The sequence below is a fragment of the Pygoscelis adeliae genome, unplaced genomic scaffold (assembly GCF_000699105.1).
Source record: "Pygoscelis adeliae isolate BGI_AS28 unplaced genomic scaffold, ASM69910v1 Scaffold408, whole genome shotgun sequence".
NCBI lineage: Eukaryota > Metazoa > Chordata > Aves > Sphenisciformes > Spheniscidae > Pygoscelis > Pygoscelis adeliae.
Window position 1 is genome coordinate 51,510 of NW_008825287.1, and position 18,138 is coordinate 69,647.

The 18,138-nt window shown below is 44.0% G+C and overlaps 1 protein-coding gene across 1 annotated transcript in view; it reads right to left on the bottom strand.

Annotated features, from left to right (window-relative positions):
* PKNOX2 (PBX/knotted 1 homeobox 2) overlaps window positions 1-17,709 on the bottom strand; it is a 35,995-nt gene extending 18,286 nt beyond the window's left edge. Inside the window, 5 exon segments of the mRNA XM_009329896.1 lie at window positions 2,925-2,962; window positions 2,964-2,999; window positions 8,440-8,548; window positions 17,144-17,229; window positions 17,565-17,709. Coding sequence (XP_009328171.1) covers window positions 2,925-2,962; window positions 2,964-2,999; window positions 8,440-8,523 — 158 coding nt within the window. The 5' untranslated portion in view covers window positions 8,524-8,548; window positions 17,144-17,229; window positions 17,565-17,709.
* Between the last annotated feature and the right edge of the window lie 429 nt (window positions 17,710-18,138).

The window sequence follows — 18,138 nt, forward strand, 5'->3', positions numbered from 1 at the left end:
CGTTGCCGGCATCATCCTGCACTGCTCAGTATTAATAATTGGGGCAGTGCTGCCGCTGACCCCCGTGAATGTCTTGGAGCGCTGGCAGGGAGGAGGAGGGGGCGGCACGTGGCTGAGGGGAGGATGGTTCGCTTTTTGTATGGGAATAAAATGAAATGAAATTAAACAAAATAATAAAATAAAATGAAGTAAAATAGACTAAAATAGAACAGACTAAAATAAATAAATAAAAAATAAATAGATAAAAATTAAAAAACAAAATAAAATAACATAAAGTAAAATAACACAATAAAGCAAAACAAGGGGGAGGTGCAAAACCCCCAGGGGTGGGTTAAGGGAGAGCACCGAGGCTCCTAGTCAAGCGCAGTGTCGAGGAGCAGCGAAATTTGGGGTTCTGCCACGAGCTGTATGCTGAATTGTTGTTGCATTTTTTTTTTCCCCCTTTTGCATGCAAAAAAAATATGCAGTCTCCTCTGTTTCCGGCCTTCCTGTGGCCACGACAGGCAGGTGAAGGGAACGGCCACCACAGGGGTTTGCAGGTGGAGGTAGTGGCATGAAAATTGAGAGCTAGAGCCTATCCTTGCTATGAAATTGGGGGGGGGGGGGGGAAACCTCAGATGGATATCCAGGATGCAGGGGGAAACAGGAGGATTTTCCCCACTGTGGGCGTTACGGAGGTGGAAAATCACACCCCCCCGGCACAAGGAAGAGTTTTGGGGTTGAAAAAAAATCTGATTTTGCTGAATATGGTTTTGCCAAACCCCCTTTTTTTTTTTTTCCCAGGGAATCCTCCAAATAAAAGGGCTGAACCAGCCCTGACATTTTCCTGCAGGAGAGAGGTCGTTCGCAGCCACTAATAAAAAGGATTCGACACAGGCTAATAAAGAGAAATGAATTCCTCTAATGGCCTAATTTCGCACCTTCAGCAGGGCTCTGCCCGCGAGCCGGCAGCACCGTGGGCACATCACAACATGCATTTTTTTTTTTTTTTTTTTTCACCCAGCTCCAATATACGCCTTTCCTCCCTCCAAAGAAAAAAAAACAGAAAATAAAATTAATGCAAAGAAATCCGTCCGTTTCCCACTTGGAAAAATCCAGTTTGCGGTGCTGGGGTGGTTTAGGCATCGGTTCCCGTGGGAGCATCATCTTTACCGGTCCAAAATCTGTCAGGAAGTCCCAGCCCCACTGTTGCATAAAGCGAATAAAATACTTCAGGTGGGAAAAAAATTGCAGCAGAGAAGTGATGCTGCTGGACCAGCCCCTGCGAAGATGCTCCCACGCCAAGCAGGGAGGGGGAGGATTAATTTTTTTCCCTTTTTTTCTATTTTTTTAATGGGTGATAAACCTCCCACTAGAGCGTAAAACCCGGCGGGGTGACTTGTCCAGTGCTTTTTATATTTCCCGTCGCATTTTCCCGGCGATTTCCCTCCAGGTTGATCAACCAACACTTACAGCCGATGCCTTCTGCCTTGGTGCAATTATTGAAAATTAACAAAAATCCAGCGTTTTGGGTGGAGGGTACAGCCCTGGGAGGGCTAAACCCCCCTCCCCGTGTGCATTCGATAGCTAATGACAGATACACAATCCATATTAACCACCGTGTAGGTGAATATTCAGATTTTGCATGCAGCAGAAAAGGGCTCGTTGGGTGTGTTTTTAGAGATAAAAATATATTTGGGGGTAGTTTTGGCTGGTACCCAAAAATAAGCATCCAGGTTTGGGCAACTGAGTCCACGCGTGGGACCAGCCAACAGTTTTTCCCCCACTTTCCTGGGTGGGAAATACCTTCAAAAAGGTACTTCTGGCATCTTTTTGACCTTCAAATGAAGGCTGTAAAAACTCCAGAGGGTTTTTTTGCTTTTTTGTTATCCCACCAATGCTGCAAAAATCCACGCAGAAGTACAGAGCAAAGGTGGGGTTTTTTTTCTTGAATGACCTCTTTTGCCTTGAGAAAATTATTTCCATCATTGGAAAAAATCTTGAGACCCGCTTCGAATAATCCTTTACGTTTTCCTGGAAAACCAGTGGGTTTATTCCATGCCTTCATCCGCCTTTCCACGCCTTTCGGACTCGTAATATCTGAATATTTGGAGTCAAAATATTTTAATTCCTTCACTTCCGAGGTGCAATTTTTTGGTTTCCAAGCCCCCACGGCCCTGGCCATTAACGGGGGGTTAATCCTTAGTCTTAAACCTTAATCCTAATTATATTACAATCTTATACACTACTGTTACATCATTACTGTATACATTGTAATATTGTAAATAATTACATATCACTTACATAATTATATATTTCTTCTATAATTATACTATTTAGATAATTATAGTGTTACTTACTCCAATTATACAATAATATTACTGCATATATTACAATATTATATATTATCTCCAAAGAGACAAAAAAGGGGACCGAAGGGACTTATCCATCCCGCGCCCGTTGCTGCTCGCACCCCGTATGGGACGCATGAACTGCACATTTCAGGTTAATACGTGACTTTACTCCTTCTGGGTGCTTTTTTGGCTCAAAATCGCATGGTTTTGCTAAAATAAAAAAAGGCTTTCTTGGGGGGGTGAAGGTTTTGCGGGGGGGGGGGGGGGGGGTGGGGTGGGGGGGGGGGGGGTGTGTGTGTGCTGCAAAACCAGGTCCACAAAGGAGCTCCGCCCCCATGCACTGTTATTGATAGTTATTATTGCTAAAGAGGAGCTAATTGCTAATCCCCCCATTCCTGTGTGTTAATTAATGCATTTGAGTAATAGCGGATTAATAAAGCATTTTAATAATGAATGCATCAACGAATCGATGCATTAACCAATGCATTAATTAATGCATCGCCGAACCGATGCTTTAATAACGCATTAATGAAATAATGCATTAATTGATGCATTAATTAATTAATGCACACTGATGTTGGCTTGCATCACCTGTAGACAGCTCGCTTGTCGGCCTCCAGCTGCGCCTGGGGGTGCCTTGGTGGGCTGCTGGGCCGTGGCTGTCATCTGGGAGGGGGGGGATAAAGAAGAGGAAAAAAGGAAGAAAAGAAAACAAAAACAGGGTTTATTGCACTTTTCCACCGAGTTTTGCAGCCTTCTGCACTGACTTGTTAAAATTTAGGAGGAGGCAGCCCCATGATGGGGGCTCTGAGCAGGACGGTTTGGGGCGGGGGTGAAAACGTATTTGCATTTCACCTAACCCTGGGAAGAGCAGGATTGGGTTTTTCCCACTTTTCCCACTTTTTACCCGGGGAAAATACAGGAAAAAATCCCGACATCCTTATTGCACCACCAGCAAAGCAAAGGCGGGGGGTAATTTATTAAGGGAGGCTTTGCAGAAGTCCTAGATTAAATCAGCGGCAACGCTCGTCTCCTGCTTGCCGCGATTTTTTTTCAAAGCAGGTATTATTGTCTAGACACACAGGCACTTCTAAACTTCCTTCCAAAATTACGTGAGCCTCTTCCAACTCGCCAAGCCCAGGCATGAATCATTTTTGCACTGGGAGAAGCCAGCCAAAAAAAACCAAACAAACAAAAAAAATCAGCCTTTGGTTTTTTTTTTTTTCACCCGTGCCCAAATCACCCATCTTTAGCCCCGATGCTGTCCCGGATCGCCGACGCAATGGGAATCGCAACGCGCCGGGGCTGGAAATCTACAGGCAAAATTATGTCTGCTATGTGATAACTCATTCTGCTCACTAACGTTTTGCTTTTTTAAAAACTGCAATTATTTTAGTTAAATATATGTATTTAAGATTTGAGATGCGTGTGGGCCAGCGCACGTGCAAATCACTGCGCAGCCTGCCAGCATCACCCCCAAAACTGCCACCCCCACGTGTACAGGATTGCACGTATTTAGGGGCACTTTCCACTTAAAATTAACAATTGCATTAAAGAAATCTGAATTATTTGCTGCCGGGCTGCAGACGGGTCCAATGTACGCCACACGATGCATCGCTTCATCTTCTCAAGATTCGGTTAAAAAAAAAAAAAATTCAGAGAGAATTTTAAACCGATTTGGGTGCAAATGCATCAGCAAACACCCCCCCCAAATCCGGTGGTTTTTAGCTCAAAATCTCAGTGGAAAATTAACGCAAAGTGGGTGTTTCGCCTGCTTCGGTGTTGAAATGTTGTAAAAAAATTAGCATTTGCCTGTTTTCACCAGTAAATCTTCAATCCTCCCTTGAGCTGGGTAGCAAAAGGAAGTCTCTGCCTCTTGCTAATTATATATATAATTTATTTATTTGTCTAATATATAATATATATATTCATTTCTGTGTTTAGTTATATATAAATAAAATAGCTATATATATTATTTATTTGTCTAATATACATTTCTGTATTTATATAGAAATATTTTTATATTATTTGTCTAATATACTTCTATATTTATTTCTGTGGTTATTTATGTATAAATAAAATGTTTTCATACACACACACACACACATATATATAAATACATATGTGTATGCCCACAGCCTTCTCCAGCCAAACTCACCCTTATACTCAGGTTCTTGGCATGAAAAAAGCAGATTTCTCGCCTCCCTTAAAAGCTGCGTAAACCCATGCTGGGCCAAAACCGCGGCCCCTTTTGCTTTTAAAATGTTTGACTTTAATATCTCCTGCCTGACATTTTGCTGCCGATACAGCGCCTTTTTTTTTTTTTTTTTTTTAATCTCCTTTATTGTTCATAACTCCAAAGTTTGGCTCCTGCACCTGTAAATTCACCCGGCACTGTTTAATTTCTAATTAATTTAATTTTCTCTCCCAACCCAGAATTTGATTTCCATCACTCTTCTCTTCCACGGTGCTAAAAAAAATTAGCGAAAATTTGGGGTTCGCTTCCCGTTCCTATCCCAGCAGTTTGGATTTCTCTTCTCCCCCCCACATTTTCTATCTAAAACCAAAATGCAAGCAGATTTTGGGAGGCTCCAGCCATGCCACTGACTATCTCCCCATCCTCTTTCTCTTTTTCCCTTTTTTTCTCCCTATTATGTCCCTTGAAAATTACTTTGGGGGGGGGAACGTGGTGAGCCCCCCCCCCCTTTTTTCCATTTTTCTCCCCTCGCTGCACTCATTTACCAGGATGCCGAAGCCCTTTTCGCATCCTGCCCCGAAATCCTGCCAAGTTGGCTGTTTCCAGCCAAGTCTGCAACTAATTGGGCTATTACCCAAAAAAAAGCCTCCTCTGCGGCTGTTTCGAAGCCATTACCTCACCTTGGACTAAAGAAAATAATAAAAAATAAATAAAAATAATCCCAAGCCGGCGGAAAAAGAGGCGAGAAGATGCTCGGGTGAGAGTATTTGCACCCCGATGGGGATGCTGGGCAGGGAGGAAGGCAAAAATGCAGCCAAAAATGGCTTTATGGGGCGCAGGTGGGGATGGGAAAGGGGGAAAGAGGCAGCAGGTTTCTGGCTCAGGAGCATGAGCGCCTCGGCAGCGGGAAAAGGGGGGAAAACGGTCTGGATTTGGGCATGAAAGTTGCAGGCGTTGGAAAAAAATGCAGGGGGGGATTTTTTTAAACATTTTTTTTTCCCCCCAGAAAATGGCCAAAAATAGTTGCAGGAGGGGAAAAAAAAATCTAAAAAGAAAAAGAAAAAAAAAAAAGGTAAAAAAAAGTACAAAAAAATTATGTTAAAAATGTTTTTTAAAAGTTTAAAAAGTAAAAAAGGTTAAAAAATATGTAAAATTATTATGTAAAATTATGTAAAAATGTAAAAATGTCAAAAAATATGTTAAAAATATGTTTTAAAGTATGTCAAAAATGAAAAAAAATTTAAAATTGAAAAAAGTTTTTTAAAAGTTGAAAAAAATTAAAAAAAAAAAAAGTAAAAAAATCCCCATGTTTTTGCAAGACTCCCGGTTAAAGCAGAGATTTTTGAGGTGCCGCTTGCTCGACGATTATATTCCTTTTTATATTATATTTCTGGTTTTTTTCATTTCTTTGGGAAGGAAAATCCTTTGCCGGAGTTAGCGGCTGCTCACCAGGCAATGTGGGGGCTTCCCGCAGGTTTAAATGTGATAATCCCTCTTGCTTTAGGGTTTTTTTGAAGGCCATGGCCAAATATGTCAACTCTAGAGAGCAACCACAGTGAAGGTCTTCAGGGCAAGAAAATCTCCTAAATCAGCAATATTTACCCTATTCCTTAGTGTTTCCCAGTGAAATTTCTTGCTGCCATTACACGTGCTGAAAACAGTGGTTCTGAGCCCAAAAACGTGCTGAGGACATCAGGAGTTGGCGGGTTTCATTGATCCTGCTTAAAAATCAACATCTCCACCCAATTTTTAATCTGAGACTTTTTAAAAGAATATTTTTATAATTAAAAAAAAATCTATATTTTTATAGTTTTCCAATTTTGTCCCTGATGTAACCACTTAAAAAGCACTTTTTGGGGGGCAAAGCTGCTTTTATCGCTTTCTGTGCTGAAAATGCTGAAAAATCAACATCTCCACCCAATTTTTAATAATTTTTAAAAATATATTTATATAATAAGTAAATAAATAGATAAAATTTTGTATTTTTTTATTTTTCCATTTTTGTCCCTCATGTAACCATCTAAAAAACACTTGGGGGGGGGGGGGGGCGACAGCGCTTTTTCGCTTTTTTGTTTAACTTTGACGATGAAATGGCTGAAGACTTTCCCTTGGCTTTTTCTCTAAATTTATTATGGAAAACATATGGACTTTTATGCAGACTCTAATTTTCAACAGGTAATGTTGCTCAGCGAGCGCGATCACGCTCGGTACAAATGATGCTCCGTATTACACCCCTTTAGCAGAACCAGGTGATTATTAAAGCTTTTTTTTTTCCTCCAAAAGGCAGCTTTTCCAATCATTTCTGCTTCATTTTTGCACATTTCTGACAGTAAGGGTGATCGCTTGCACAGCCTCTGCAGTAAAATATTAATGCAGAGCTCCCCCAAACCCCTTTTTAGCACTTTTCTCCCCAAAATGGTCCCCTTGACGATGAGAAGCTGGTTGTACCTCTAATAATTGATTTTTTTTTTATTTATCACTGACCCTCCCCATCTCTTCCCTGTCTTTGGGGAGAGGAATTTGCTTTTCCAAACCTTAAAAATCCCAATTTTCAGGTGAAAAGCTCACAGCAGTCACAGCGTTGAGTCAAAATAAAGCAACTCTTGGCTGCAGCTTTTCCTCCAAACCCACTAAACGGAAGGAAAAATGCTTGAGCAACCCCCTCGATAGGGACAAAAAGGAGGGTTTTGGTCAACGATGCCCCTGAGGGTTCCCAAAATTCAATGTATTAAAATGGGGGGCAGATAAGGGACAGGGATGGGGAAGGTAGGGGGGACGTCTCCGTAGGATGCTGCGGAAAATCTCAGCTATTTTAAAAGTCCCTTAAATTGCCCATTAGGACTAAAACGGCGTCGCGGCTCCCCGCTGCGTAAGCGAGAAAGGCGACATGATTGGACGTGGGGAAAAAAAAAAAATTGGGAAAAAAACCCTCTCGGAGCAGAGCAGTGAAGCGAGCAAATGATGACACAGAAGTTGAAGGAGCCATAAAAACCCCACCGAGGTGTCGTTTGCAAGAAGTGACCTTTTCCCACCAAAGGAGACGAGTGGAAAGGAGACCCGGGTGGCTTCAGGGGGGGTGTAAAAGTCGATTTATTTATTTTAGCTTGCAGAGAACAGGCTTGATTTTTTTTTTTTCCTAGGATTTCCTGAGATTTTTCTGCTTTTGCAGCCGAGAATGCAGCAAATGGGGGAAAAACTCAAAATTTCCCATATGAACCCCCAAAAAACCCTGCTCTGAACGTGGGGATGGTTCAGCGCTCAATCCGGATCATCTCCATTCAGTCATTGTAGCCGGGAAAGTGGAAACGTGATGTGGATTTGCCCCCTCCAAAAATCTTGGGATGGGCTGCAAGGCGCGGGACCGTCTGTGAAATCCAACCTCAACCCCCACGTCCAGCCCATTGGGGTGCTCCAGTAGAGTTTCTCTTGGACAAACTCCTCTTCTTATAATAACTCCGTAACGATGCTCGGAAAAGTTATTCGACCCCTTAGAGCAACATTGGAGATGAAGTCTTTTTTTCCCCCCACCACGGGTTGCCAAAAAACACCGTAAAAATAAATCAAAAGGCCATTCCTACAGCTAAACCTGTCCCGGTTTAGCCAGACGTTTCATCCTTCCAGCTTATTAACCTGCTGGCTGCAAACACGCCACTCTGTCAGCTTTCCGAGAAGACCCCGTGACCCCAAAATAAGCCAGAAAGGGGAAAAAAACCCCATACTTTGACCCAAAACCCTTCAGCCCTGCAGATTGTGTCAAGAGAGGTTTTAATTTTTGCCAGTCTCTGAAATGAACATTTTGGGGTGAAATACTTTGTAATGGTCATTATTTAGGAAGGCAGGGTAATTAATGCAGGAGTTGCGAGTCATGAGGTGTCTGGAAGGAGCCCATGGGTGCTGGGGGACACTCACCTGCGGGGTGTCTTGGTAGGGAGGAGGGGGCACCGTCTGGGTGGCCATCATCGTCAGAGCCGGTGCCGGGGAGACATGGTGCATCCTGGGTGGGAGTCACATCGAGAACCTGCGGGTGGGAGAAATGCTGCTGGATTACGGGGGATCTCCCCCCAAAAAATCCCTCAGAAAGAAAAAAAAAGGGGGACAGAAAGGAGAGAGGACGTTCTTCACACAAGCACCCTGGCACAGCGCTCCACAACTCAGTCCCTGGAAGAAATCCAAGATGGTTTGATGACCCTCATCGTAATTTGATGATTATTTGAGATTTGTGGTTTTGGATAAAGGATGCATCAGGGGCAAAGTGAAGAGGGTCACTGGCAAGGAGATCTTCCCTGGAGAGCAGCCAGGCAAGGGCAGAGCTCTTGGAGATGATGGCTGCCATCGGTGAACTTCAGTATATTTTTCCCCTTGTGGACCCTGGTACACCCAGGGCATTTTCTTTCCACCCCTTATGCCTCTAACCACAGTGCCTAAATGGGGATTTCCATCCCCTTCCCCGTTATTCCTACATTTTGGAAGCAGGAAGACAAGTCATAAATGCAAAACTTTCCATTTTCTGAAATTATACACTTAAAAAAACCCCAAATGGTGTGTCTCTCTGCCTTTGGCCACCATGGAGTCACATCCTAAAGCACTGCATGCTCGGACCAGAAGGGACATTGTATGTATCCGATGTTGAGTTGACCGACATAGTTGACTCCTACATCGAGTTGACCAACCCAGTTGACTCCTATGTTGCATTGACCAACCCAGTTGACTCCTCCATTGAGTTGACCGACCCCATGGTGATTGAATGCACAGAAATGAGGAAAGAGGGTTCAAACCCTTGCTTGATTTGAACCAGGGAGCAATCCCTGATTTTGCACATCCCATACGGACATCTTTGAATCCAGGGAGGCAGTCTGAGACATGCCACCCTCAACCTCCCTTGAAGTTGCTCTGTATTTCTGTAAATGCATAGTTATTTGGGGGGAAAAAAGACTCTTTTTTTTTTTTTTGTATCTTCAGGTCCCAAGGAGATGGGGAAAAAAGAGGGGCACCAGGAAGAGACAAATTTGTAGAGGAGCTCTCGGCTGGATGCTGTCCCCAAGGATAGACCTGGTGGCAGATGTAACCAAAAAGCAATTCTTGGCCCCAAAATGCCTCCTCTCCTATTATTTCACTGCAGCTGTGTGGTCGCTTCAGAAGAAAAGCCAATAATCTTGCTTAAATCCTCAAAAAAATCCCTGTCCTGAGTCCTCTCGGAGGCTCTGAGCCCTGTATTGAGCCAACTCACAAAGCCACCCGGCAAAATCTCCCCAGAGCCTCCAAAAGTGCATTTCTCTCTGCAAGGACTCATTTTTGTAAGAGATTACATCTCTTGAAGGGTTTGCCCCATTGCGATGCCCATCGTTGCATTGGGTTCCCTGTTGGCTTCTCATCTGGAGAGGACCTACCGCGCTGTCCCGTGGAAAGCAGAAATGCAAAAAGTTATGCACAGTCCTCCGATATAGTGAAGGCACCTACCAAAAAATAGCATCAGCGTTGTTTTTGCCATGAAATGGTGACATGCAGGAAGAAACGCTCTCACACAAGGCAGAGGAACAGGGATACCGATGAGCTCATTAAAAACCGAGGCACATTTGGGGTCTTCAGATCAGTCTCCAGAGTTTTTTGGGGAAGATTCACAATATTCTAGTCTTGTCCACGAGGTCGGCAGTTGTTTGGGGGAAGATTCACAATATTCTGGTCTTCTCCATGAGGCTTCGGGCTTTATAGGCACCACCAGGCACCAAGAGAACAAATGCACTGAGCCCACGTGGAAAGCCAAGTGCTGTCTGCACGGGATGAGCGTCAACCACTCTTATTATTTTGCATGAATAAATTAATTTATTTTTTTCACTTTGCACTAGTATGGATGACCCATGAATTGAGTATTAAGAGAGCACACCCAAAATCCTGTGCGTTGGTAAGGCAGACTGGGATCCTTGCATGACACAGACCTCTTGCAGCGAGAAGGATATTGCATTTATGGGATTAAAACGATGCTTTTCATCTTTTTTCCCCAACAGCAAAATAGCGGGAGGCTCCTGAGTGAACTGGCGGCTTAAAATCTTTGGTGCCCGATGTCAAAACTCGGCTGGCAGCTCCAGGCACCTCCTCGAGGGGTAACACCAAGGGGAAATCTCCCCACCAGAAATAGCTGCAGCTGGAGAAAAGCAGAATTCAGCACCGTGACAGTCTAGACATCTCGGTGGGAAGCTAAAAAAATGAAAGATTGCTCTTTTGGCAAAAAAAAACCTGCTTGGCATCTATTGTTCATGCCAGGAGCAGACCTACCCCTAGTGCACGGCAATTTATTGTGGGGTGCAAGCTTTTCAGCCAAATATATTCCCAGAAGGTGGCAGTCCGGAGCCCAAGTTAATTGCCAAATATCATCTAACCTGCTAAAATCAAGCCATTCATTAAGGCTTTATGGGCGTTGATTTGTTTGGAGAATAGGACTTACAGCCAAATGTTAAAAAAAAAAAAAAAAGGGATAAAAATGAGAGACAGCTGTTGCCGATAGCGGTATATTTATCTTGGGGGAAACAAACGCACTCAGGCGCCGTAAATATCCGGGGAAGCGCCTGGCGCCCGCGGGAAAAGCGGGTGTTTCACACGGGAGCCCCTGGCCATGAATCTTGGGATAACGGTGCAAAGCTGTCAGCCCCGTGGATTTATCGGCAGCCAAACACAGGGAAGGGTCGAAAGCTGCTATTTTATGCATTAATCCTTTCTTATTTTTTATATTTTTTATTTTATGCATTAATCCTCTTTTTTTTTTTTCCCCCCACCTCTTAAATCAATTTAGCTGCGTGAGCTCTTGGCCACAGGCATCCAGATGAAGAAAGGAGCAGAGCATCGCCAAACCCCTGCCCGACCCCTCGCAGATCAGCTCAAGGCAATGATCAAATCTTGGGCGAAGAGTGAATTTTGGGGGACTGGGGGTTGAGGAAGGCAGGAATTGCAGCCAACTCCCGGGGCATTTGCACAGAGGAAAGAAATGGTGAGCAATAAAACCCATAAAGGCTCTTTCATTTCCGGAAGCAGCAGTACTTTAGGTTTTGGCAGCAACCTGAGATCAAAGTATCCTAAATTTCCTTATGAAATAAAATTATTTCAGCTATCGCTGAAATATTGCCATTAACTTGGAAATGTATTTCCCAAAGAGCTTGCGTCTACCTAAAAGAGTCGCAGATTTATAAGCTGCTTTTTTGCCAGCAATATATTACGTCCTCTTTCAAATAAAAATAATTAAAGACTGAGTTGAGAACTTGATTTTTTTTTCAGCGTGGTCACTGATGCCTTAAAACATTTAAAAAATCGAAGTATTGCAGACAGTTGTCCACCACCAGCCAGGTGAATATGACCTCCCTGATTAATAAAACAGACGTAAAACCATATTAGAAGTAGAGCTGAGTGCAAAAAAAAAAAATCTCATTGTTGGACTCCACGTTATCGTTTTCAGTGGATAATGTTAATATTAGCTTTGCAAGGTGCAACTCTTGTTTCCAAATCAATGGGAAAATGGGGATCGTTTATTCTAGCTCACTCAGCAGCTTCTCCCCCACAGCAAAACATGCAATTGATAATGGAGGATTCAATGTGAGAAATCAGAAAATCAGCTGTTCAGGCATCTCCTCTTCTCTACCCAAAGTTTCAAAATTATTAGAGATACTTGAGGATGTGTTTCCAGCCACGGGAAGGTATTTTTCTGTATTAAAGGAAGATTGCCTTTTCTAAAGGGTAATTTTTTTTATTTTTTTTTTTAAGATTTGCAATGACGCCGTGTTAGTCACACTCCCTCCGCAGCGGGCTGCAAGTTTTTTATGCCACCGTCTTCACGGAGGGCTTGTGCATGCTGAAGTTTATGATATATGCATTCATTATACGCATATATCTAAGTTAAAATGAAGAAATATAGCTGAGGGGGAAGGGAGAGGCACCTCCAGAGGACGATACATCTTGCTTTAAACTGCCAACGAGGACAGGTTCACCCTCGGTGGGTGATGCCGACTCTCTACTGGCCATAAAGTGAATCGAGAGCTACCCTCTCGCTCTTGAACCTCTCATTTCTATCTGCCAACCTTCACCCTTTTTGCTTGTTTTTACCAAAATTCACCCGTTACCCTGAAAGATGAACACCAGGTTTTCACAAGCTATTAAAGGAACCCCCTTATGCCACCCTGAGCTCATTAAAAATAAACCGAATGCTATTAAATGGTCGAAAATGGAGAAGAATCCCATTTTTCAAGGCATCACCCATTCTTGGTCACTCTTCACATTCAAGGTTGCTTCCAAGTGGGTTCGCGTGATGCCTCATCTGAGGATATCAGGAGCGTTTGTGCAAGAAATACCACTGCGCCACCAAATATTTTTTATTTTTTTAGGAATATTTGGCAGCCAAATTTCCTCTGTCCAAACCCAGGAGGGTTTTTGCACTGGGAGCATCCTTTGCTCTCGGCCAAGACACTGGTTCCCTAAATGCTGACCTTCATACCCCTCCCAGTATCCAGTTGTCGAGTTATTTCCCAATAAAAAAGGACAAATTGAGTCTGCGCTTCGGCTACAACCACGGGCTAAAGCAGATGGAGATCTGATATTTCTGCAGGATAAATCCCGGACTAGAGCAAACCCCTTTTCTATTTTTCTCCTAAAGAAGCTCTTCATCAATGTATAAGCACTGGGGTAAAAGGGAGAGGGAAACGCCATGTCGGACAATGCCAAAAAGCTCTTGCCAAGCACTGGTTTGGTTTGTCACTGGATGGGACATCCCTGGGTGAGGGGGGAAACAGCATTTATATATTTAATATTTGCAAGTCCACCTCCCAACTCCAGCTCCATAGACAGGGGGGAGCTGCTACAGTGAATTTCCGATGAGAACAACAATTCCGACTAAATATTTCTCTCCTCTCTGAAGATACCCATCCCTAAAAGGCTCCAGGGATATCTCTGCAACATAAACATGAGAATAAAACCTGCAAGAGCCAGTCAGAGCTTTAGTAGACAAGGTTAATGTACCTTGAACGGCAGCATTAAACAACTTTGTTCTTTTTTTTTAAGTGGAGAGCTGAGCTACCTACATACATTTTAAAGTGTTATTTTTATAGAGGGAGACCATTAAAGCACCTTCCAAAACAAACTGGCACAGGGAAACATCAAAGAGACTCCTTCAAAGTAACCTGAAAATACTTGCATTTTGTGCAATCCAGCCCCCAGCCCAGCAAAAGTTCCCAAAAGAGCAAATTGTGAATTTTTTCACAGGGCAAATCGAAAAGCTTTGAAGTGAAACGTAGCTGAGGAATCAAAAAAATGCTCAAACTTCCTCTTGCCGGACACGAATTGTCCAGGAAAAGTTTCTGATTGCCTTGAGAGTGCTTGGGAAAAATAGGAAGTGGATTAATTTTCCAACAGTTCTTTGCTGCGAGCAATTAACTGTGAATAATTTATGATCAAAATCTTGCCCGACGCTTTCAAACCTTGCCTTGCACACTTCGTTTTCCATCGCAACCTGCTAATCCCATGAGAGAGGAATCGCTGAGCACCCACATTTCCGTCATGCAAACACCAAACCTCAATCCCACGCCAGTCCTAAAATGGGAAGGTCCCATCCCCAAGGTCTCAGCCAGGTTCAGAGGAGCTTCTTGGAGGACAAAGAAGATGACGGGAATAAACGCGATGAATTTTGGAGAGGTGGGCTGGAAGAAGAGGCTTAAGTATGCGTCTGAGATGAACCATGGGATGAACCATTTTCCAATGGGAGATGTGTGGGGTTTTGTGCTCCTTCTGTGCCACCAGCAAAGCCGACGTCAGAGCTGTTGCTTTGAGGATGGGCAGCCGAGAAGGAACACGCTCAAAAACAGTCATGCTCAGCAAAAATGTAACCATCAGCCACATTTCTCCATCCCAAACTGACAACTGCAGCCCTTCACCAATTTCTCAGCCAGCACAAGAACTGCAAAGTGCAAATCAGACCAACGCCGGTGCAACCACAACGTAGACGCATGCTGACGATTCCAGCAAAGATCCCACCACAAACTATGCAATGACTTTTTGCAACTGTCGCTGCAGCCCATAAACACCCCATGAGCAACAATGCAATTTTTAATAATGCCTTTTGGGGATGCTTTTTCTGCAAATCAAAGCCCGCAGGCTTCATGCACATCTCCCAACACCTGCACAAGTACTTGTGCCGAGTAAACACAAATGGAAATCTGCTTTTCGCTGGGCTTGCAGAAATTGGGCTAAAAACAGCAGATCTAACCCAACTGGAGAAACACAGGCGAGACGTGCACGGGAGCGTGCAAAGATTTCCCCACCCATGGGAAAGCCCCGAAAACAGTGCAATGCCGCAGCACACCTAATAAAACTCTCTCCTCCCTTAAATCTGCCTCGTTTCTTGCTATATCCTGCTAACACGCTTGCAAATTTTCCCTTCGGGAGAGGGAAAGAAATCCCTCTGGAGCCGGCTGTTTTCCTCTTTCCCATATGGCAGATAAATCAGAGCTCCTGACTCGCCGAGTTTCCGCTTCGCATCCCTCTCTTGCAGCTCTCTGGCTTCTCCAGGTCTTACCTCCCCTCCCGAATTTCCTTTTAAAATGCAAAATTCCCAATAAGAAATTACTCTACAAACCAGAAGATAAAAATAAGGTTCTCCTTGAGGCATGCCAGGCTTCCCGGTATCGGCAGAGAGTTGTCCCCGTCCAAGCCCTGAGCCAAGACACCAAAGATTGCGATGTGAGCCGCTAGATTAATTGCCTCAATTTAAACATCTTTCGTTTGCCCATTCAAAAGCAATTTTTTTGCCATACTTCCAGCCTCAATGACAAAAGAGAGGTTTGAGATGTGATGTGATGATTTATACAAGCTGCAGCTAGCTAGGGAGTTACAAATAGTTTTGAACTCCTTTAATTACACTTTATTACACTGTCTTCTCCATTTACTCTGAATGGTAGACCCTAAGAGATGTTCAGCCTGGTCTGAACTCAACACAGTGAGGAAATTGGGGACAAAAAAGGACTGGGAAGTGTTTACGGTGTGAGACACGTGCCAAATTTTTTTGCAACTTTTTTTGCACAGTGACAAAAGGTACGACCTGGCCTTGGAGGTGCATCTCTGTGGACATACGGGCTTCAGGAGGAGGGAACCTGAAATGGTTTTGTGCCTGGAAAATGGGGGGACCCACGTACAAGGTGGAAAAGGCCAAGGGAACCAAGTTATTTCTCAGAAGACTTCTTCAGGATAGGCCATTTCTATCATTAACCACTTAGAGCAATGCCAGCTGTTCCAGAAGGTAATGTGGTGGACATGTCTTTCCATGCCTTTAGTGGGATGTGTCTGGACCACGTTGGCCCAATTTGCTGAATAGGTTGGGTTTGGTCTTGATGGAGATGTTTCTCAGGCCAGGTTGCACTTGTGTCCTCCACGGACTCAGTTTCCTCCAAGGGGAACAACCCAATGTGCCCAAAGTACATCGCAGGGCACCGAGCCCTCCCAAGCAAGCTCTGGGCAGCTCACATCAAAATGCTGAGTAGAAAGAGGGCATCAAGGCAGGGAGGATCTCCCCAAAAAGAGGTCCTTGTGGTGACCCCCAAGTCCCCACAAACCCACCACAGAAGTCATTTCAAAGTGAACCCAACCTGTACCTTTGCCACCTTAGAAAGGGGGCAAAACCAGACTGATAAGAAATTCAACTGCTTCATCCCATCCTTAATCCTGGGTTTTTTTGGCCAAGGGAAGGTCACTGGCAAGAATCAGGGCTGAAAGGGCAGCCTGGGGGAAATAATCCTGCCATTATTGGCTGCTGTTTATTAAAAGGGACTTTCAGAGGAGGCAAGACTCAAAAGAAAAGTCTCAAAGAAAAGGTGCTCTGCTGCGCCGTGGACCGAATGAAGCTTTTGGGTTTTCCCCTGAGATGCCCCCACCCTAAATATCACTGGTTTAGGAAGAAATCAGGCACTTTTTCAGGATATTTGCAGAAATTGAAGGCGGCACCTCCATTTTCAGTGACCAAAGATTTCTCTTTGCTCCTTTAGGAGGAAAGTTGCAGCCAACGGGGCTTTATTTATTTTGTCACCTGCCGGGTGCCTACAGTTTTGGCACAGATCAAGCACATTTGTCACTCTGTCAAGCCCTAATTTTAGCAATCAGGGTTGACTAAAGGACTGCGAGACCCTTGGTTTCATGAACATCTTATTTTAAGCTCCACATTTCAGTTATTTTTAGTTGGTGACCATTTCTCCACATCCTACTGATATGCCAAAATTTTGCAGTGATAACAGCCCATATTTCAGGGTATTTTTACAAAAACATATCTGTGTTTTCCTCCAGGTTGGCTATGGCTTGTAGGGCTCTTAACAACATGTTACCAACACTTGAGCTTTAAATCAAGACTCTCTGCACAGCTCGATTTCTAAAAAACAAAAGAAAACACAGCAGAAAAGTGTGTTTTTGCTAAACACACAGCTCACTGCATTTAGGGAAGGGGTGATATAATTTGGGTGTACCAGAAAAGAGCAGAAATTCCCCCAAATAAAGCCCCACCGAGGTCATGACTCACCACATCCCACTCAATTAATATATATAATTGCACCATTAATATATATAATTGCCTAATTAATATAAAGCAAAGCAGCCTCACCGTTTGGGGGGTGCTCGGGGAGCCGCTGCCCTGCAAGCGTCCTCCCACCGCCCCGAAAACAAGATTTTCTGGGTAGGGATCACAACCTGGGAAAGCAAAGAATGAAATATTTGAATATTGAGAGAAAATGATGAAACGAGAAGGCGAAATATTAAGCAGGGGATGAAGCTTTCTGCACTAGGGAAGGTCTTTCGGTGGCGTCAGTGAAGCCATGGTGGGCAAGTCCGCTCTTAATGCACTTTTTTTGCAGGATAGTGGGGAAAATAGGAGGAATCAAGCAAAAGTTATGTGGGAATATCCCCTTGGAGGTGAAAGCAGGGCTCATGGCTGAGCTAGATCAGACCCCCCCGGGTTTTGCCCGGGCAGGGTTGAACATCTCCAAGGAAGCACAAAAAACAAATCTGATTTTTAGAGGTCGAACCGAGATGTGTCCAGAAAACGAAGGTGTGCTCGTTGCCGGTCTATCCGCAAAGGATGAGGGGCGACGCCGTCCCGTCCCGTCCTTTTCGGCTCCTGGAGGGTGGCGAATCCCCGGCACGGGATCTCACTGAGGGTTAGCGGTACAATCCGGGTCTGAAAAGGAGAAAAAAGGGAAAAAGCAATGAAACAGCACTGCCGTTGGCCGTGCCCCCATTTTGCGCTGGCTGTTGCCATCCCCCTGGTTAATTATAATCTTCACTTGAGTGTAAATGTGCTTTTACACTCTGGCTCAGAGGGCGCAAACTAGGGAAGAGCCATTAACTCAAAAACAGGGGAGCTCCCAGCTGTTATTCAATCAGCAAAAGTCCACACAGATGTTAGAGATGATGCTGCATCTACCAAGGATCTGGCCTTTACGGATGCTGAGGTTGGGATTTCTAGTCCCACCTAAGCAGATCCAGTGGAAAAATGAAGACGGGCTGAGCAAGGATCAGCACAGCCACGGGGGTGTTTCGAGTTTGAGTGCAAAAAAAGGAATAAAAGAGACAAAATTCCCCAGATCTCTGAATATACAC